Genomic DNA, 22,214 nt, shown 5'->3' on the forward strand with positions numbered 1-22,214 from the left:
CTGCCCAAAGGCCTGAAACACATTCTCTGCCCTAAAGACATGTCCTTACTAGCCCAGAAGCATCAATGCAGGGGTCTCTAAACAAAATCTCAGTCTTAGTCATTTACACGTTACCTTCCTACCCTCGGAGCCTAAACTGCATGCCTACACCATCATTTTCCAAACAACTTAGAGTCTTCTGTTGAAGACGCCATGTAAGTCTAAGTCACCTCTGGGTTGCACTGAGGTTAAAGATCACTCTGGGAAGATTTTTAATTCATTCCCAGGCTGGAGCTGAGCTCTGCTGGGCTCTTGTGTGCTCACTGTAAAGTCCACAAGTAAGGTGGGCAATGAACTGTCACAGATGAGCTGGGTGTGGGAGCTTTCTAGAGTTAGTTTTCTCAAGTCTTCTGCTTAGTTGAAGCAGGGTCTCTCTCTCTCTCTCTCTCTCTCTCACACACACACACACACACACACACACACACACACACACACACTGGGAGTCTGCCTGTCTGCCCACCTGCCTTTATAATATGGGTCCTGCATAGGGTTTTTTCTGGTCAGTGTGTGTTTACCTGCTAAGCCATCTACTAGCTCTATCTTTATCATTTTTCATGTTGGTACTTTTCCCCCTCAGCAACGTTCCTGAGTTGTTAATTGGCTCAAACTCTTACAAACAAGCAATAGCTTGATAAGAAAATCATGCTTACATGGTCGTGGTACAGACCATGGGAGAGAAACCTCAGTACAACCCAGAGGAGGCTTAGACTTACATGGTGTCTAGAGTCCTTCAACAGAAGACTCTAAGTTGGTTGAAAAATTATGGTGTAGGCATGCAGGTTAGGCTTCCGAGGGTAGGAAGGTCGTGTAGATGACTAAGACTGAGATTTTGTTTGGAGACCGCTTCATTGAGCCTTATAACAGTCATATTATTTTATTCACTCTGCACCTTTCTTTTCTTTAAAAATGTACTTATGAATTTTACTTTCTACTTTTCCCTTACTCCCTTTCCTCATTTTGCATATTCTAGATTTTTCTTTTGCTTTTCATTTCCAATTTTCTTCTCCTCTATTTCCCCTTTCCTTTTCATTCATCTTTTAAAACTTTCCAGTTTAGGGCTGAAATGGCTCAGTGGTGAAGAGCAGGGGCTGTTCACAGCTGTCACTAACTGCAATCCCTGGGGAGCTGACGCCCTCTCCTGGCCTCCAAGGACACTGTGCACACGTGGTGCATGAAGGCAAAACACACACAAAATGATACAATAATGAAGAATTTTAAAATTGAAACTTTTCTTGTTTAGGGAGCTGGTGAGATAGCTTAGCAGGCAGACACTTGCTAAGCCTGACTAAGTTCAGAGCTTGAAAAGAGAAGTGAGTCCTTCGAGTTGTCCTTTTACCTTCGCTATGCACCTGTAGCGTGCATGATCACCAACAGACAGACAGATACACGAAACTAATAAAACCCAAACCCTTACTGTTTCAGAATACCCCTAGTCTGCCACACCTGTTGTTAGCATTATGGGTATGGAAGGTGGTTCTTAGTTTCTACTTTATTTCAAGATCACAATGGCATCCTTGGCCACAAGAGACTCTGTCTCAAAAATATAAACAAAACAACCAATGCTTGCAAGGACACAGAGGGGAATGCAATCCTGGCAAACTGACAACAGAACTGCTTTTCTTGGATAGGCACAAGCTTCAGGAGATAAAGACAGGCGAATCTCTGAGTTTGAGACCAGTCGGGAATACATAGTAAGACCCTGTCTTAAATATATACATAGTAACAAACAGTTCTTAATAAAAACAGAATTGTCCTATGACTCACCTATATCACATGAATGTGAGTTTTTAGCCAAAAGAAATCTAGCTTAGTCCATAACAGATATGCCTGTATCTTCATGCCTGTTGTGGCATCATTCACAACACCGGAGTCACACATAGACCTCAGCGTCTACAATGGATAGAGACTGTGGTGCACACACAGGTGGAGTCCTAGTCAACCACACAGAAGGACAAAATGACCAGATGCTGAGGGACGGATGCGTGGAACCAGAGATCATGCCAAGCACAATCCCTCAGACTTGGAAATACACTATCTCAGAGGTTCCCTCACATGGGACATCTAAACTACATGAAATTTACACACGTATACAGTTATCTATGCTATGAAAGTAGAACAGGCCATATTTGGGAAGAGACAGCAAGAGGGAGTGGGAAACACCGGTGCAGGCGGGTACCTCCAGGCTGAGTCTGTTCACTGTTGGAGTTGGAGGCACTGCTTTGCTCTGAGTGGCAAATGTGACCGGTTAATCCTATTAAAGAAAAAGATGAAGGTCAAAGTTTGCTAAATATCCAATGGCACGAGCACTGCATGTTACTCAAGTGGTCAAGCAGCCAAAACAAAGTCTGGCTTCTCTGAGAAAGAAAGGAACAGCATCAGGACAGGTGGGGTGGGGGTGGGGAAGGGTGGAGTCCTTCTAATGGCAACCTATTGTTTTTTTTTTTTAAAAGAGGCAATTCAGTGTTTGAAAAATACTGATGCTTACCACCTGTTGAGGGTCTCAGTAAGGTGCCAGAGTTACTCTGTACTCTTGAAACTAAATTACCTGAAAGTAAGCAGACACATAAGAGAGAAGTACCATAAATCACATGGAAACACACACAGGAGCCACAGTCAAAGCAGACACATTCAAAACTGCTGACAACTTTCTTTTCCTTCAGAAAGGGAGTTTCTAATGGAGCAGGGTTCCCTGCTTTAGGAAGGGATTTGAAGTGGGAGACATGTTCAAGTTGTAGAATCCATGCTTAGCTGTGTTTGGTCCTGGGATGAATCTTACACACACAATATAACAACAAATGATAAAGTGGTTTGTGAGGGTTAAAATTAACTAGCATGCACACATTGCACACACATACTATACATACATACGTGCACACACATGTAGCCTTAACAAAGAATGATCCATTTGCAGTTTTTGATTTTTTTTTTTCTTTTCTGGCCACTCATAGTGGGTACTTGACCCATGGCCTCATATATACTAGGCCAGCAAATACCAAATTATGCCTCTGGCCTCTCCCACTCACTGTTAATGAAGATTTCCAATACTCTCTCAGATGTGTGGCTTGAAGACAACTCCAGACAATGTGCAAAGCTGGAGAGGGCCTTGCTGCGGACAGTAGGTGCTTTGTCAAAGGAACGATCAAATATAATTTCTTGCACAATGAATTGATGCTTTAGAAACTTCTGATGCTCCAATAATACAGTGTCATCCACCTCTCTTTCAGGCAGCTCTAAGAGAGCTAAAGCAACATCAAGAGTGAACACCCGGTGTGGAATCTGGTAAGGGAGAATCAGAGGCATCCATCACTAGGAGGGAGAATCAAAGCAAAGTTCCTTCTGCATTCAGATCTGGCTGTCATCAGACCGTCAAAGCCAGGACCTGAGCTTTTATTCAGACACATCTCCTACCTTGGAACTTCGTGAATATTTGTAAAGCCAGGCAATGAAAGTAGCAAACTCCTCAGAGGGAAGTTTATTCAGCAGCTGGACCAGGGCCTGTGCTGTGTAGGTCCGATACTCTGCTTTGTCTACCACCTGGAACAAATAAAGAACGTTTGCTGGCCATCCACTTGCCAAATGACTGAAGCTGATGGCGCAGCAGAAAATTTGCAGGTGATTAGCTCAGCGACTTTTAAATCCTGCATAAATGACAAACTTTATGTTTCTTATCCCACTGAAACCTAAACTATAAGCTTCTGCAGGAAAACATAAAACTTCAGACTACACACTTTGGAGCAGATAGGGTTAAATGAAGAGTCATTTGCTTAAACTGCTCCACAAATTTATAAACTATCTGTAAATACTCGACAATGGAAGCTACAGAGATGGCTTGGCATTTAAGAGTGCTTATTGATCCTTCAAAGGATCTCGGCACCCACACTGTGACTCATAACTGTCTCGAAGCCCGGTCCCAGGGGCTCCAGGAGCCTCTTCTAGTCTCCATGGACACCAGGCACACTCGTGCACATGTATACATGTAAGCAAAATTCATGCACATAAAAAACCTTTATGAACTGAACATGACAAGATAACTGACAGTAGTTTGTCTTTTAGGTGGTAAATATTGTATGTTAGTTTAAAAATATCAGGAAGGAATAAAAGAATACAATGGAATTTGCTTCTAATGAAAAAAAAAAAAACCAGTGCAACCAGCATGTGCAGTCAGGGTACACAAAGCAAACAAGACTGATGGATGATGGGAAGGCGCTGGTTCACTCGCCACACTCTCCTCCGAGCTCCTGTGCATGGCTACCACGTTTCAAAATCAACAGCTTCAATTTTGAGAGAGCACTTGGTTATTAGCTGGGTACGGAGGTGCTTGCCTTTCTCCTCTGCGCTCAGAAGGCCAAGAGTAAGCACATCACGACTCGAGCCTACGTTCAGCAATACAGCAAGACCCTGCCTGAAAACATGCCCGAAAACCAACCAATCAACCAACCAATCAATCGACCGACCCGACCGACCGAAACCCTGCCTGGTGTACGAGAGCATCCTTTCATAATGATACAAACTGGTTCCTAAGAACAAACACACTAAGTACACAGTACCTTGGCACAGATATGCTGCAGCAAAGTACCAAGGACTGGGAACACACTTGCTTGTAGTTCATTCACAAGTGAGCTGTTACAAAGAAAAACACAAATCCAGTTACAATGTATCTGTGATGACTACACAGCAGGAACTTAAGTCTCTGCTCAAAACCCAATACTTGTATATTTCAGAAATCTCAAATATTAAAAACAACCTACTCATTGGTGTCAACACGGTGGCTCGGCATGCAAAGGCATTTGGCTCGCAAGCCTGGCAACCAGTTGGATTCTTAGAACCCTTCAAACACTTAAAGGTTTTAAGACAGAACTAACTCCACGAAGTTGCTTTCTGACCACGTGTGCTTGTGGTGCAGGCATGAGCACAGGCCAGCACACACATGTGTGCATCCACACAAACACAACGCAATAATAACTAAAAATTGTAAAAAATGAACTCCCTCTTTGAGTTGTTTCAATAAAGAATTTAATAAAGAATTAAAAGATACATTGCAACAGGTTACAAAACCATGCTTCCTATGCAGTTCCAGAGCCACCACTGAGAAGCTGAGTCATTAGGGAAGGATGAAAATTCAATCTTTTTTTTTTTTTTTTTTAAAGAGTATTTATTTATTATATGTAAGTACACTGTAGCTGTCTTCAGACACTCCAGAAGAGGGCGTCAGATCTCATTATGGATGGCTGTGAGCCACCATGTGGTTGCTGGGATTTGAACTCAGGACCTTTGGAAGAGCAGTCAGTGCTCTTAACCGCTGAGCCATCTCTCCAGCCCGAAAATTCAATCTTTTAACTATAATAAATTTCATAGTAAGATGTAAAATGTATCACTTTAGGATAAATATATCAGTAGAACACAGTGCCACCTTGTACCATTTCAATGAGGTGTTACTAGTTTAATGGAATCTCCTTTTAGTAGAATTTATTATCTGATTTGTACCATTATATAAACATTCAACTGGCAATATGACAAACTCTATTTATTTGTTTTTATTTTATCTGAAACAAGGGCTGTCTATGTAGCCTAGGTGGTTCTGCAACTAACAGTGTAGACCAGGCTGGCCTTTAACTCACAGAGATCAGCCTACCTCTGCCTCCCTAGTACTGAGATTAAAGGCATGAAGTTGTATGGAAAAAAAAACCACTTCTACTTAACATTAAATATCTATATTCCTAGATATTTAATGTTTTAAAAGTTCTTATCCATAAAGCTAGTCGGTGGGATGGCTCAGTGGGTAAAGACACCTGCCAGTTAAGCTTGGTGACCTAAATTCAATCACTAGGACCCACATCAGGGAAGGGGAGAATCAATTCTCCCAAGGTATACTTTGACCTCTTTATGTTTGCTAAGCATACACACACACACACACACACACACACACACAGAGAGAGAGAGAGAGAGAGAGAGAGAGAGAGAGAGAGAGAGAGGAAGAGGAGGAGGTCCAGGCCAGGCTGATCTACGCAATGAGTTCTAGTATGGAGAGATACTTGCTCTAAAAAGACAGTATCAGTCAGTGCCAGCCTCTCCATACACACCCCAGGAAAGAAGCCTGCAGGCATGCGCACCCTAACACACACACATTCGCTTTACACTGAATGTCAAGTAATTAGTGGTGGAGCAATGAAAATGGAAGACACGGCAAACTTACCTTTCCTAGTAAAGCTAAGAGGGGGACTTTAGGTGGAACTAAGCATCACTGCAGAAAACGTAGCCTATCAGTCAGTATAAGAAATTAAAGCAACTTCCTCACTGTCACCCTTCAGCAAGACGTTCTTGATGTAGAAGATGGTAGACAAAAGTGAGAACAAAAAAATGTGCAAGGAACAGAAACATAAGTAGAGAAAAAAGTGGAGGAGGTGGAGGGCCTCCTGTTCTAGAGAAGGGGTGCTGAAGTGGACACTGATGGGGTGGGCAGCTGTCCTCTCAGCTGACTACACAAGTGACAGACTCAGGCTGGAGCTGACTCTGGCTCAAGAACTACAGATTCACGGTGTCTTTAACAACGTCCCGACATGGAAGCTGTCAAATGTGACTCAGGCAGAGGAAACAGATAGGTGACAAAGTTCTTACGTTTGACCCACAAAACCACCACTGGGTCTGACATTCCAAAGTCACTAGAGTCAGGCTCTGATTAGTGCGGGGCCCAGATTCTCAAGGGAGAGTGATCTGTAAGAACAATTCAAGGCATATGTACTTTACCTGACAAACTGGACTGCCTGGTTTCTACAACTGATGACTTGTGAGGTTATGGCTAGAGGGGCACAACGGGACCTTTCCCCTACTTCTAACATCAATATCACATTTAGCATTTGATGGAAAATAGAACCAATAACCTAGAAGAGAAAAGGAAATTTGATTTAAACCACGACAGAGAATCTAGTGGTCTTAAAAGATTTTGCTGCTAACCACTAGGTATGTGCTTCTTGGGCAATAAGCAGGTATTCAGTAAGTACATGCTAGACCTTATGCATTAAGTTATTTATATTAATAAAGTTACAGGTAACTTTAAGAATACCATCTTGCTTCTCTAATGTTTTCATGTCATTACACAGAATATAGGGTATATGGCAAACTATAATTCATTAGTAGTAAATACTAGTATCATATTTTAAAAGGAAATACACTTGTATTTTATGAAACAACTAATATATTATCCCAGATAATATATTCATCTGACAAATATAATTCCAGTAAATACTGACAACTAGGTAGGTATTAGACACTTCCAGATATGTTACTAGACTGACAAATCTGAAGCAGTGGAACAATTCTGTGAGGCAAGAAAAGAAACAGAATTTCCATTGTGCAGGTAACAAAATAAATTTCAAAGATAAGTTGTCCAAAGTCACATAATTAATGTTTCCCTAATCCAAGGCTGTCTAACATGAAGCAAGATATCCTCACAATTAAAAATCCTTACAGACACAATATACCTACAAGGGTGATGTTTCCCATTGACTGTATCTTTTAAAATCCTTAGAAGGACATGGAAACACACCTGTGAATTCCATCATACACATGTTCTCAAGCACAAATACTTTTGTTTGTTTTACTCTAACACAGAGTCCCACTGTAGAGTTCCTACCTGGCCTTTGTTTAATGAGTGCAGAGACTAAAGGCATGTACTACCACACCAGCCCTGACTGCTCTCTTTACGACAATTTGGTCAGTTTCTACAAAAAAGTGTTTAGTTTGCTTCTCCTAGTTAAGTAATACCAAACTTTGTTTCCTCTTAGAAACCTAGGAATAATTTGTTGGGGCCGCCGAGTATAGTATATTGGGTAACTCCTGGGTAATGAGGAGTAGATAGCAAGCAAAAACTGTAATATTTTATTATAGGAAGAACACCAAATTCTGAACTGACATAGTAAGTCAAAATGCTATCACAGCCAGCCACCCCTGAGCCACAGAATGTATGTGCCAAGACACCTCCCCAGTGGATGCCTAAGATGTGGCTGGTACAATGCTCTATCAGTTTCCTACACACATAACTACGAATTCATTTGTAAACTTACATAAAGCTGGGCAGGTCTGCAGTCTGCCTGTAATCCTAAAGGACAAGCTACTAGCTCAACTAATCACAATAGAGATTCACAAGAATGAGACAAATAAGAGTTAGAAAACAGAACAATTATAATAATGTGGTATAAGAAAAGTTATGTCGATGTGTTCTCTCTCTGAAAGTATTACGGGGACTCAGTTCTCTTACCATACATGACATCAGCTAACCAAAGACAAATGAATTATCAAAGAGCTTTGCATTATTTGGTTTGACTACTTTCAGTTTAACTAGGGTATCAGAATGTACGTCTCCCCTACCTTATTTCCTTCTCCATGTACTGGGGAGCATAGCAAATACAACCCATAGTAAGCCAGCTCTGATATGTATTTTACTTCATTGAGGTTCCTAAAGAAAGAAAAAAAAAGAAAGGAAAAACCTTGGCTAAAGGATTTGATTTTACTAGATATATTCCATAGCCTGTAAACTTCCCTCTCTCCCACCTTTTCTCCCACCCTCCCTCCCTTTCTCCTTCACCGTCTCTCTCCCCCTCCCTTCTTTCCTGGGATACAGCATCCCTGTGTGCTGACCTCAAACGACTTATTCAACCTTCCAAACAGCTAAAGTATATTGGCGCCCCAACAGCATTTTCTATAAGCTAAATTTAAATGAATAAATCCTGCTTACATACTAAATTAGAATAAAATAGCATTTCAGTTATGAAAAACATTAGATCATCATGTTGCAAGATGAAGGGCTCACCTGGCTTGTGAAATAAGAAATTTATGAGGAATTGGCTCAAAACTAGTCAATGCAACAAACACCTGGAAGACAAATATGAAGGAAGCTGTGAGTGTTTTCTCCATTCGGTAAATACTAGAGATAACAGCAGTTCTCCACCTTCCTAACGCTGCGACCGGTTAATGCAGCTCTTTATGGTGTAACTATAGTGAAATTATCTTCATCACTACTTCATAACTGTAAGTTTGCTACTGTTCTGAATTATAATGAAAATATTTTTGGAGATTAAGGTTTGCAAAAGGGGTCTTGACCCACAGTTTGAGAACCTCTGATCAGGAACTTCATCCTCTGTAGTTACCCCCAAGTCTTGGGGATTTTCACTTACCTCTATACAAGTCTGAATAGACTGTGGCTTTTCTTTAAGAGAAAACTTGGGCAAAAGCCTTAAAAAATTCTTTAGAAGATTAAATATGGCATCTCGTATTTTAGAAAGGTCCTGGCCAGAAAAATAAATCTCCTCTTCTTCCTCCTCCTCCTCCTCTCTTGAAAGTTCATCCACCTGAATCACAGAAAACACGCCAGTGACTGGGATGCTGTCCCTGTTTGCTCACGATTTCCATCTGCCCACCTGCAGTAAATGCCAGTCCAGCTTTGCTCACCGAGCCTCGGACTCTGCCCAGGTCCCTATGTCGTTCTAGGTCTCCAAGGCCAGTGCGGTCTGGGTTGCTTGATTGATACAGTCCTGTTTACTTCTGTATTTGTGTAGCTTTGTTTTTGTTTTTTGGCAGTTTGTGACTCTGGCTGTCTTAAAACCAAGCTGACCTCAAACTCAGACACCTCCCTGTGTCTGGCTCCCCTCCCGGGTGCTAGGATTAAGGATACACACACCACCAGGCCCAGCTTGGGAATGTCTCCTTGACCTACCCACTTCTTACCTGGTAATCTTCTTTCCTAGGTGGCTTTCCTCTTTTCCTGCCCCTCCTGTAAGTATCCTTAGAACTCTTGGAGTGCTCCTTTTTTCTTTTCTGAGTCAAGTTAGATTCTTGAGGCCAGCTCTTCTTCAGAATCTGAATACACTTGTCAAACATCACTGGGTGGAACACTTGATTGACTACACTGCCTAGTCAAGGAATAGACAATATGTAGGTTAGTGTGTTGTTTTGTTAAGACAGGGTCTTCCTACTTTGAACTCATAAATCTCCTCTCTTATTCTTTGGAGTGCTGGGATCATGGGCATGCACCTCCATCGGCTTCAGCAAGTTAGGTTTACTTGTCTTAAATATGTATATTAGTCTGGAGAGAAGGCTTAGAGTATAAAATATTTACTGTGCAAATGTGAGGACCAGAGTTCAGATCCCCAGAATCTACACAAAAGTTGGGCAGACATAGTAGCCTGCCTTTATTCCAGCACTCAGGCAGAGACAGGGTCCCTAGGACAAGCTGCTAAGTGAACTGACTAAAATTGATGAACCACTATGACTCTGGGCTCAGAGACATCCTGCCTCAAGAATGAGGAGTGATCACAAAGTCATCTGAGGTTATACACAGATGAATACATTTGTCACAAACACTTGACCACGCATGCACACAGATTACACACATACCAAAAGTAGGCACTAAGAAGATGGAAAGGTTAAGAAGGAAGAGGAGGCCTCTCCACCTGACTCTAAGGAGCAGTGAGTCTTCAGTGAAGATGCGCCATTTTCAACTTCAGTCCTAGAACAGAGCAACACTGCCAACGTAGCAGGAATAAATAACACAATTCTGAGACACGATCCTGACAGATAAACTCATTTTATACTTGTCTCCCACTGAACACAACTGAAAAATCTGACATAGATGTCTAATAAAACCAATATAAGACACTAAGAGAAAACAGGGGTGGGTCCAGGTACATATAAAACTCAAAATTGCCCTAATTTTGTGCCTGTAGGTAATTTCTGGTCTCAGCAGAGAAATGGTAAATGCAAATAGATGACAGCTTCGAAAAGCAGAGGAATCAGAGTGAGAAAGGCACTGGGATATATGGAGCAGACTTCTGAAGAAGCAGCTTTGTGAAGCAAAAGTGACAGGATTCTGTGTGGGCTGACCAACCATCACTGCGCCTGTGCCCATGTTGGGGTACAAGCCCATAATGGCACACAGACAATGCTCTGAGAACACTAGAAGAGAAATAATTCTCAGACTCCACACTGGGCTGATATATGTGAGCTCTGCAGAGAGAACAGGGACTTTTTATACAGTCAAAGCATTGAGTACAGGAGAAACACACCCTAACAACAAGAGTCACAGTAAGAAAAAGAATATAGCACAATTGGCACAAAATCAGGCATGTAGATCAATAGAACAGAACTGAGGATCCAAACATGGGTACACATAGCTTCAGCCATTTACTATTTGACAAAGATGCCAAGAATATAAGTTGGAAAAAAGAAAGCACTTTCAACAAAGGCTGCCGGGACTATTGTATGCCCACATGTAGAAGGTCGAAGTTAGACATGTATTTATAACCACACACAAAAACCAACCAAAACTAACTCCAAATGGGTCAAAGACCTAACCCTGAAACACAGGGACTATTAGAAGAAAACACAGGCAGTGCCTGCATGCTACAGATGTAGGAAGGGACTTTCCGAACAGTTGCTGGCCCAAGAAATAAGGCCAACAACTGACAAGTGGGACTTCAGAAATCTAAACACACATCTCTACAGCTCAAGAAGCAATCAACTTGGTGAAGGGGAAGCACGAAGAAGTGGGGGTCTCTGCCAGCCACGTGTGTAGAGACGATGAACACCTACAATATAGATAAGACTTCAAAGCACAAAGCATCAAAAGCAAACAATACAAAAATTCAAAAAATGGGCCAGGGACCTAAAAAGAGAATTTTTACCCTCCCACCCCCCAAAAAAATTCAGCTACGAAATATTTCAGAAAAATATTCATAGTCCTTAGCAATTAAGAGACATATACATCAAAAACAATGGTGAGATTTCATCTTACTGCAGTCAGAATGGGAAAGATAACCAACAACAGCAGACAAAAACAAAGGCAGGCATAGAGGTGCCAGGGCCACAGACAGACACCTGTCTCATAGAAACAAACAAACAAAAACAAAACAAGAATGCCAGACGGTATGCAGGCAAAAGGGAACCTTCATTCACCTTTGGTGGAACTGCAAAGCAGTAGAGCCACTGTGGAAGTCAGTGGTAGGAATTCTTAAAATGCTAAAAGTCTATTTATGATATGCCCTAGCCAGCCATAGCATTCCCTGGCACCTGCCTAAAGGACTGGACATCCTATCCCACAGGTATCTGCTCAGCCATGTTCACTGCTGCTTTACTCACATACTCACAATCACTAGGAAACGGAAAGCACCTAAATGTCCTTCAACTGATGGATAATGAAAACGTGGTACATCTCCACACAGCAAGACTACTCAGGTGTAAAGAAACACGGAATCATGAAATGTGCAGATAAACTAAAGAAGATCATATTGAATGAGGTAACCTAAACCCCCTAAAACAAACAAATGTTGCAGATTCTCTCAGAGATGTGAGCACGTAGCCTGGGAGAATTGCAGAAATCAGAAAATAAAAAGAAACCATTGTCAGGGTTGAGGAGTGGGGACACTATAGAGAGGGAAACTGCAGAACACAAGTGACCTCATGGGAGATGGGAAGGAGGGGCTCTGATTAGAGAGGAGAGGGGGAGATACACACCCAAGAGGGAGGGTGAAATAGCTATATGGACATCTGAAACAGTAACAAGGAATCAGACTCTGAGGACACTAAATAGTCAAGTCCCTCGTATAAAAGTGAATATTGAAGATGGCTATTTGCACACAAACTACATTATCTTCTTGTATACTTCAAATCCCATCTAGACATCCAATACAATGTAAATGCTATGTAATAATTGCTCTGCTGTATGGTTTAGGAACTGAGAGAAGTCCATACACGGTCAGTACACATCCAATCACCACAGGCATAAGAACATACACATTAGCAACAGTGCAACACTTTTTCAAGTACTCTTTCCATTCAGTTGGTTGCATACAGATGAGGAACCTATCAGGAGAGGCCAACCATACACACCTGGGATTTCTAGTAGCAGGAAGTAGAGCCCAGCAGCATGAAGGCCATATTCTCGATATTGCACACTGGCACTTTTTTTATTGGCTTCCTGGACAAAGTGACAGAACAACGCCACCAGTGTGTTGCTGGAAATGTTATTCTCAGCGAAGAAGGTCCAGATGCTCTGGGAGGAGAATGTAGTTCACAAGAGCCAGTGATTAGATAAACTGGAAAAAAAGCACACTGATACACAAGGACTTGGCATCTCAAAAGAGTAATAATAACAGCCCAGTACCTGTATTTACTAACCCTAACCCAAGGCTTAGCAGGCACAAGTCTTGTGCTAGATCCTTATATGCACGCATGCATGCAGACATATACACACAGTTTAGTGCCTAATTATAAATGTCTGCAATCTCCAAAGAGACAGAATCAACAAGTGAAGTTGTTCCTGCCTGACTCTGAGTCACCACCACAGGCTTGTGTGTTGAGCATTTCTTCCCCAGTTGCTGGTGCTATGAAGCTTTAGGAGGTAGGGTTTCTGGCTGAAGGACATCTCTAGTGGTTGCCATGGTACAGCCAGCCCTGCTATTTAGCCCATAATGATGAGAGAAGTACTCTACTCTGCTTTCTGTTGCTGTATAAACATTCATGTCCGAAAGCAACCTGGAGGGAAGAGATTATTTGGTTTAAACTTCTGGGTCACAATGCATCACTGAGGGAAATCATGGCTGGAACCTGAGGAGAAACTGCAGCAGGAAACTTGAAGGACTGCTGCTTACTGACCAGCTCTTTGCCCTTTGCTCTGCTAGCTTCCTTAGCCATCCTAGGGGCACCCTACCTGGTTATGGTACCACCTGGGGGAATGAGCCCTCCTACAACATTTAGCAATTATGAAAATACCCCGCAGACAAGCCTTGGTGACCCCGAGTCCACTACAGGTACCACCACCACAGTAGACCTTGAGTATCTTTAAAAGTAACAAAGGCTAACAAAATTCAGGAAATCAGATAGTGTGGTGTTTCCCCTTTCCTTCAAAACTTAGGCCAAGAAGGGCAAAAGAAGGGCATGTGGTACAAGCCTTTATTCTCAGCTCTTGGGAGGCAGAAGCAGGTGGATCTCAGAGCTGGAAGCCAGCCTGGTCTACACAGTGAGTTCTAGGACGGCCAGGGCTACATAGTAAAAAGGATAGGCAATGCTGCAGAGGAGCCATACTGACCAGCACTAACTACAGACTGGTGACAATCCAGACGAAATGGGGCATGGTGACAGGTCTATAGTCTTAGTCATTGGGAGGCTGAAGCAAAAGTGACAAGAGTTTGAGGTTGGCCTGGGCTGCACAGCAGGACCGTGCTGGTGAATCCTTCTGTATTCGCCTTTCCTTGAAGGTCAGTCATACTTTCTCTCAAAATGCAGTGGGCACCCCTCCTCTGACTGTACTGTCTAGTCACAACTGCCCTGTCACCTCAGCAGCTGTGATCCCTGATGGCTGTCTAGTCTGTAGAGCCAGTACTGCCATGCTGACTACTCCTCTATGGCCTCATTTAATAACTCTCCATTCATCCTGGGTCGTCTTCTTGCCCTAGTGAGTAACAACCTTGTCTCAGTGTCTACTCACACCTCGATCCACAACATTTTGCTCTTACTTTTGGCCTTCTGACCTGCATTTCCAACTTCCAATCGTACCTCTCGGGGATCTTCAAATATAATGTCACCTTGGTTAACATCCTCCTCCTAGGTCTGTTCTAAGCTTCTGCAGGCAGTACTTGAGGCTGACTCTATGGCCTCATGCATGCTGGGCAAGTACTGTGCCACTAAGCTAAGGTCCTATTCCTTATCTTTTCTACTTATACCTAATGTGACAGTTTAAGCCATGTCCTAGATACCTGGCCAAAACGTCTTAGTTCTAAAAACTCTATTAATTCTATCTAAACAAATTTCATGGTTTTGGTTTTCCTCTCTAGTTTCCACAACTAAAACTGCAGACAAGCATCCATTACATACTATTCCAGCAGCCTTCCAAGGGATCTCCTGGTGCAGTTGTTCCCACTGTAGTCTGTCTACAGGGAAGAACATTTGTTCTAAAGAGGATCTATTCACACTGTGAGTTAATATATGCATGCTACTTAAAACAGAACCTCAGGCATAACCATTTCTTGGTAAATGTACCAAACTCCACAAGCAAAGCCCATTTATGCTAGCCAATTTCATGTTACCTTGACACAAGCCAGAGTACCTTGGAAAGAGGGAACCTTGACAGAGAAAATGTCCCCTCCAGCCTGGCCTGGAGGCAAACCTGTGGGACAAGTTCTGGGTTGAAGACTGATATAGAGCCCAGATCTCACTCTGGTTGTGTCACTCCTAGGCTGCAAGTCCTCTTGCTATACGGAAGGCAGGCTGCCCAGCCCTCAGAGCAAGCCAGAAAGCAGCACTCCTTTAAGGCTCCAGCTCCAGATTCCTGCCCCGCCCTACCTCAGTGATAAGTTATCTCAAAACCTAAGATTAAAAAAAAAAAAACCCTTCCCTCCCCAACTGCTTTTGGTCATGGTGCTTTATCCCAGCAAGAGACCTAATTAGGACAGTTTTTAACATCACCTATGATCTTTTCTCAGTCTTACTGCCCTATGTCTCCCATGGTTTAAAAAGTCTCAATGCCAATCATAATGGTCATAATTCTCAACATTCTTTGCATATTCCCATTGTGTCTCAACCCCAACCCTAGTTTCTACAGTACTCAATGAAACACTTAGTATTACTCTAAAAGGATGTTTAATTCGATAACTTATTCTTGAATAGTCCTGTATGGCTGTAACTGCAACCCAGTGATCCCCCTGCCTCCCAAGTACTGGGATTAGAGGTGCACTTTCACATTTAGCCTGAATGAAGACTTTCTTATTCTTTTCATTAGCCTTTTGGGTTTTGCTTTTTCTACCTAATAAAAACTTTGTTAAATTATATTTATTTATTTGCTAATTGTGTGTGTGTGTGTGTGTGTACACTTGTGAATTTTTCACAGCACACATGTAGAGATCAAAGGACAACAGCAGGAGTTGGTTCTTCCTTTCTATTGTGTGGGTCCTGAGAATCTATCTCAGTTTCTTAGGCATGGTAGCAAGCATGTTCACCTACTGAGCACTGAGCAGCCAGCCCTCCTGCTAGGTGCCCCCCCCCCCCAGAGGATCTTCTTTATACTCTAGGTTGGCTGTAAATCTGCAGCAACAATCCAGTCTCATCTTCCCAATTACTGGGATTACAGGTGTGTGCTGCTATGACTGCTTATTTATTTGGTTTTTCTTTCGTTTTGTTTTGTTTGAGACAGGTATCACTATGTATCACTGACTGTACTGGAACTCACTGTTACACCAGGCTAACCTCAAAGTCACAGAGATTTGCCTGCCTCTGCCTGAGTGCTGGGACTAAAGGCATGTGCTGACTTGCTTCTTTTCAAAACAAAGTTCATGGTCTCAGTATTAATAAGCTCACGAAAGCTGGAGCGATGGCGCAGTGGGCACAGGACTTGGCTCACAAATCATGCCGCTCTCAAGCTTCCTTTGCAGTCTCAGAATCCATGTGAAACAGCAGAGGCAGGCAAGATCCCTGAAGGAATTCCAAGCGATCGAAGGACCTAGCAGTTAGTACTCAAAGAAAGAGGTGGACGGCATTTGAGAACCACAATTAAGTTGTCCTCCGGCATGTCTGATAGTCGCAGCACACCAGGCAGGATGCGGGACATGCGCTCAGTGCAAACAGACCACCTAATCACTTTTCAGTCTAATACAAGCGTTCTTAAAGCTAAGGCAGGTCTGAAGTGTTATTTCACTTTCCAGAGCCTTTTCCTTTGGTTTGTCTGGCTCTCTTCCTTTCTGCTTCACCCTTTAAACTGCTATTATAAAAAGGTGGTCACATCTTAAAAACGAAAGGCAAAGCTACCAGGACTGTCCAATGAGCAAAGCAGAGTTTCTGCATTACCCTTACCTGAGAAAACTATTTTTAACTTAATCTATGATGACTCTCATCCTCTATAACATGCAAAACTGGGTTGATTTGTTCATTTATCTTTTTACCTCTAAAGATCCACTTTCGTCCGTCGCAAAGGGGTAGAGGCTTCTATAGAGCTTTGTGAATGCATCTTTCCCAGTCTCTAGGATCTCGCCTACAATGCTGGGATCCAAAGGCTCCGTCTCCGTGAAGTCCAGGTCCCATACTGTGTTCACCCATTCTTAAAAGAAAATGAAGTAAAACGAATAAATACTCTCAAGCAAGTAAAAAACAGTCACCTTCAGATGCTAGGTAGAAAACAGACACTAATGACATTTTAACTACAGTCATACAGGTGTTATAAAGATTAAGGAAACCATCTGTAACTCTAGTCTCAAGAGCTCCAGCACCCTTCTGGCTTTTGAGGGCATAGACATACATGCAAACAAAACATTCATTCATGGCAAATAAAAACAAATCTAAAAACATCAAAAAGAAACATTAGCTATTAGGTGTTAATAGCTTCAGGGAATAGCTCTTGAAGGAATAAAGGGATCAAGTTTTCTTGTAAATTCCACTCAGAAAAGACACATGCATCACCGAGAGCTTTGGCCACTTCTTTGTGAAAGTTTCATAATCAAGTTAACAAACTCAAACAAAACATCTGGCACTTTACTGGGCCCTTGGACAATAATCTCATGTCAAAACAGATATATCACTTCCCCAAAAAAGTTTACACTACAAGAGACAAAGCGGCTCCCAAGCACACAACACTAATGAAAAGAATATGAATCAAAGAGAGAGCAGTGCAGCCTTCCAGTGGCACTCCTCACCAGGCTTCCCAGCCTTATGCCTAACCAGTTTCCTCATCAGCTATTTCCCCATCCTGTCTAAAACTAGGACCAGATGCAAATGTGGATCTCTCAATTTATCAGTCAGGTGTATTTTCAAATTAATATTCCTCATAAGTTCAGCACCATTTAGGAGGATGTTTAGGAAAAGTCGGGGTATGAGTATAAAGACAGAACAAGAGATGAGAGCCCCCCCCCCCCCCACTTCACATTACACTCTGAGATCTGTAGGTCTCTGGTAGACCACAATCTGCCCATCACCTTTTGTCAATTGGAAGTTTCCGTAGCCCAAGTGGCTTTGCTCGGTATTCCTCCCAAAGACATGAGAAGATCTGAAAGAAGGCCCAATGAGGGCGGCTGGGAACGCAGCTCAGTCAGCGGTAAAGCCACAGGCAGAACGGGACTCAACTCTAGGAAATTGAAGACTAACTGTACCTCTCTCTGTACTCGTGGAAATGCTCACCATAGGCATGACATGTGAAAAAGCATCTTTCTCCCTGTCTCTGCTCTGCCTGTGATAACTCGATACTGTCTCTAGCATCAGACCTAGAAGGCAGTGATTGGCCCTGATTCTAGAATCTTCATAAAATAATCAGTATGAGTTAAGTCATATCAGGTCTACTGTTCTTGAGCCTCCACTACTTCATTTCTAAGATGTAATAACACCCATCAATAAACATTTTAAGAAAACAGTTGATGAAGCCTTTTCAAGTCCTAGATTGTAAGGTGAACCACACAATGATTAACATCCCTTAATACCATAGAGCCTCTAACAGAACAAAGCCTGAGTTTTGCATCATACAGCACACTAATATGCTAACTTGACCACTAACACATAGCGAATCTATTTATTATTGGCACTATATAATTTTTGTGAAAGATGTGTATAAAATACCAAAAATTGTACTAGCTACAAAACTCTCATGAATAAACAACTATCTATGTTTTTTTTTTATAATATTGTGCCAACACAGTAATAGATATGCACAACACTGAAGAGTAAATAGAAGTATAACTGGCAGTGAGGGGAAGGGCGAGGGGAGGATGACTTCTCAGCTGGACGGACCACAGGAGTGCACAGGGTACCGAAGCACAGAAGCAAGGGCGTTTGGAAACAGGACAGTCAACAGAGTCGGGGTTGAGAAAGTCAGTCAGCGCTAGTATCTGTTCATCAAGCATTTCATACCAGGCACAAAGTTCAACTGTACAAAAATCCTGTTAGATATTATAAACATTTGACAGATAAGAAAACCAAGACCCCTCCAGGTTAAGTAACACACCACTGCCACCACCTAACTGAAGCATCTCTGACGCCAAAGGTAATACTTGTAGAAAAGCAGACAGAAAACAACATCCAGCCCTGGGCCCAGGGGGGTATAACCCTGCTCTCAAATTTTTTCCCTGCCTGACAGCCCCAAGGGTAGTATCTCTCCATCTGTCACTGAATTGGCCCCGTGTTAGGCAAGCAACTCCACTTCCTGCATAGTTACTGCAAGGGGAAGATGTACGCAGTGTACGCTCTAGGAGGCACAATTACCTACTCTTAGACCACCTTTCCACTTGTGCTACTGTCCCTAATGTGGTCAGCTCGCTCACACAGCCTTCCCAAGGCTGAGTGCTGAATTTGCCTTCCTGACACAAATCTTGGCTCTGTCATCTGTCCTGCCCTTTGCTCAAACCTTTGCATCCTGGAGCTTGAAACTCCTGGGAGTTTCATGTTAAATTATGGGTCACCCCTCTCCCACTTCTGTACTAAAAAGTAAACCAGAGAAATATCTCTTATCCCGTCTCCCTTATTCCTTCCTCCTCTCCTCAGGTTCTGCAGTTTTGATCCCAGGAAGGGCTCTCTACCACAGACTTTCCTTGTACTCTTTCCCTTATGCCCCACTGCTGTCTGAAGAAACTAGCCAGTGTCTCCATCCCATCATTCTTTCCCCAGATTTCCTCCCAGCTCATAAGCTAGTGTGCAAGGCAGCAGCACACAGTCTTTTGCAAGGACCACAAAGCTGCTGCCTTAGCCAGCTTACAATCTAGTTTCCTATGTGCCATTCTGAAAGACTGCAATATATTCTCTAGTTCATTATCCATTGTCTGGGCGTCCCATCTCTAAGGCCTGCTTGCACTGGTGAACTCCATCAAAAAGACACTGCACTCCACAACACACAGAGCAGTGACTCTCAACTTGTGGGTCATGACCCCTGTGGGGGTCAAATGACCCTTTTTCAGGGGTTGCCCACACAGATATCCTGCATGTCAGATATTTACATTATGATTGATAACCGTAGAAAAATTAGTTATGAAGCAACAAAATAATTTTATGGTTAGGGGCTGTCACAACATGGGGAACTGTTGCAGTAATTTCCAACCCCAATAAGCCTATACAAGAAACATACAATCTAGTTATTATATTTATAAGATATGTATCTAGATTGGGCAGTACTAGCACTCTACTGACCTCTTCCCCAGCTACGAAACCCTTTATTACTTGTAGTTTCTCCTGACCATGTAGTTCTGTTCTATCATGGCTTCCGCCTCCTCTTCTGTCCTCTCTTCTTCCCTCACTTTCTCTTCTCTCCACATGGCCCCACTCTCAAAGACCTCCCATCCCACCTTTTCCCTCCACTGCCCAGTCACTGCCTCTAGCCAGTTAAAATGGAGAGAATGTTCACTTGAGACCCAAGGAGTATGGACTGTTCCTTGGGGACACACCCTCTTGAGTTAGCACAATTAACGTTAGAATTCCAACAGCTTTAGGACAACTCACAACAGGAACCACCAACAGAGAGGAAGACAACTATGCTAGAATTCCTTCAAGTTTGGCTTTAGGCACATACCCCCAGATTGAAAAGGCCTAGCATGGTAAGCTAAAGAGTCGGTGACAGGAAGCATTGGTGACAGAAGCATTGGTGACTGTCAGGCAGCTGCATTACTTAAAAGCCCTACAGCTGCACAAGCGAATGCTACAACACTACTCTGTTACCTCACCTCCTGCACACACCCCTTTCCCAGGACCACAGGTGGCTGGGAAGGGCAAAGGGGAGTGTCTGGAGTATCTACTAGTCTACCTCTATATTGGTCTCCTGTGAACAATCATAACTGTCCTTATGTCAAGATGGCAAAGGTCATGCCATGCTTGAAGAAAGGACTCCCACACCTCCTCTTATATGGTAGGCCAGTGGTCTGGTCGTCTATTTAGAAAACAAGAGGGGGAAAGGCCCAAAGAGCCAACACATGCAAACCTGTACCTTCAAAAGATGCAATGCAGGGTGTACAGGAGACAGTGACCACTTGAGAAAGCAGTTAGGGATTATCCTGAAATTGCCTTCCTTGACTCTGAGGACTTGGGCCTGGAGCCTGGATGTAGGGACAAGAGGGGGCAGTAGGCATGAAAGGGAAACCCCTTAAGTTGGTGATTTAACTGGTTCAACGAGCTGGCTTTGGGAATTTTGATTTCATTCAGACAGCTAATGAAGTCTTCGGGAGAACCATCCAGTTGAATTAATGATCAAAAATTTTAAGATGGAGAAAACAGATGCACTAGCACTAGTTTACCTCTTTTTTACCAATTACTCGTCTGGACTCCGATCCCACCGTACGTTTGTCGGATTGTCACAAACCTGTGGTTCACGGTCACTGCAGAGACCGGAGCTTCCCCTTCCCCCACCCCTACTCGCCCCGGGTCGCAAGCTTAGATACCTTAGGCGAAGCAAAGCACCCCAAGCCCCGAACCCAGAACTCGCGGCTGAGTTTCCTCACCTAGGCTGAGATCCACCGGACACCAAGGCTGCAGATCTCTTCCAAGATCCTTCAGCGCCATCCTGACCACGGCTGTACCGGCTCGCAGCCGCTCCCGCGCGCGCTCCAAGACGTTTCTGCGAACCAGTCACAACGTTCGGGATTTACAATCGACCAATCACCGCGCTGGGCCGTGTTCGTAACCTAAGCCAATGGGCTGGGTCGTCCACTGCGCGCGCATAAGTGGGCGGGGCAGAGGCTGGAAGCTAAACAAGGCTGGCCGAGGCTTCTCGTCGGCATTCCAGAAAAATGTCGGGGTCAGGCCATCACTAGTGTCTTTCTTACCGTCTTATCTTTCTTACACGACAGGGAACCTAGAGGCCAGTGGAGACAGCACACTTCCTGTAATAGCAGTCACCTTTGCCCCTGCCGGTGACGCTGAGCGTGCATGTGAAAGGTACCTCATCCCGTCAGACCGCACGCAAACGTTGCTCGTATTTGAATGTGAAGAGTAGCCTGGCGTTTACCAGGCTAAGAAGTAAGAGAAATGCCACCAAAATATGACAAGGACACACCTGCAGCGTTAGGACTTTACGGAACATCTGGGCCCGGGTTCTACTGGAAAGAGGCCAGAACCGCCATGTTAACTGAGACAAGGAGCCCTGTGGCACTGCACATGCGCAGATCGGCGCTCCCCTTGACGGCCTGGAAGGGAGGGGTAGAAGACGTGCGCGTGCGCGTGGCATCTTCTTC

At 43.3% G+C, this 22,214-nt stretch overlaps 1 protein-coding gene across 1 annotated transcript in view; it reads right to left on the bottom strand.

Annotated features, from left to right (window-relative positions):
• The window catches only part of Ncapd3 (non-SMC condensin II complex subunit D3), a 67,460-nt gene extending 45,335 nt beyond the window's left edge, over positions 1–22,125 (bottom strand). Inside the window, exons 1-14 of the mRNA XM_052188778.1 lie at positions 22,037–22,125; positions 21,483–21,598; positions 16,962–17,116; positions 12,919–13,081; positions 9,760–9,944; positions 9,210–9,383; positions 8,846–8,907; positions 8,404–8,491; positions 6,784–6,917; positions 4,587–4,659; positions 3,448–3,573; positions 3,063–3,315; positions 2,525–2,584; positions 2,216–2,290 (exon numbers count right to left, since the gene is read on the bottom strand). Coding sequence (XP_052044738.1) covers positions 2,216–2,290; positions 2,525–2,584; positions 3,063–3,315; positions 3,448–3,573; positions 4,587–4,659; positions 6,784–6,917; positions 8,404–8,491; positions 8,846–8,907; positions 9,210–9,383; positions 9,760–9,944; positions 12,919–13,081; positions 16,962–17,116; positions 21,483–21,543 — 1,609 coding nt within the window. The 5' untranslated portion in view covers positions 21,544–21,598; positions 22,037–22,125. The remainder of the gene's footprint in view (positions 1–2,215; positions 2,291–2,524; positions 2,585–3,062; positions 3,316–3,447; positions 3,574–4,586; positions 4,660–6,783; positions 6,918–8,403; positions 8,492–8,845; positions 8,908–9,209; positions 9,384–9,759; positions 9,945–12,918; positions 13,082–16,961; positions 17,117–21,482; positions 21,599–22,036) is intronic.
• Between the last annotated feature and the right edge of the window lie 89 nt (positions 22,126–22,214).

The sequence above is a fragment of the Apodemus sylvaticus genome, chromosome 7 (genome assembly GCF_947179515.1).
Source record: "Apodemus sylvaticus chromosome 7, mApoSyl1.1, whole genome shotgun sequence".
NCBI classification, from domain to species: domain Eukaryota; kingdom Metazoa; phylum Chordata; class Mammalia; order Rodentia; family Muridae; genus Apodemus; species Apodemus sylvaticus.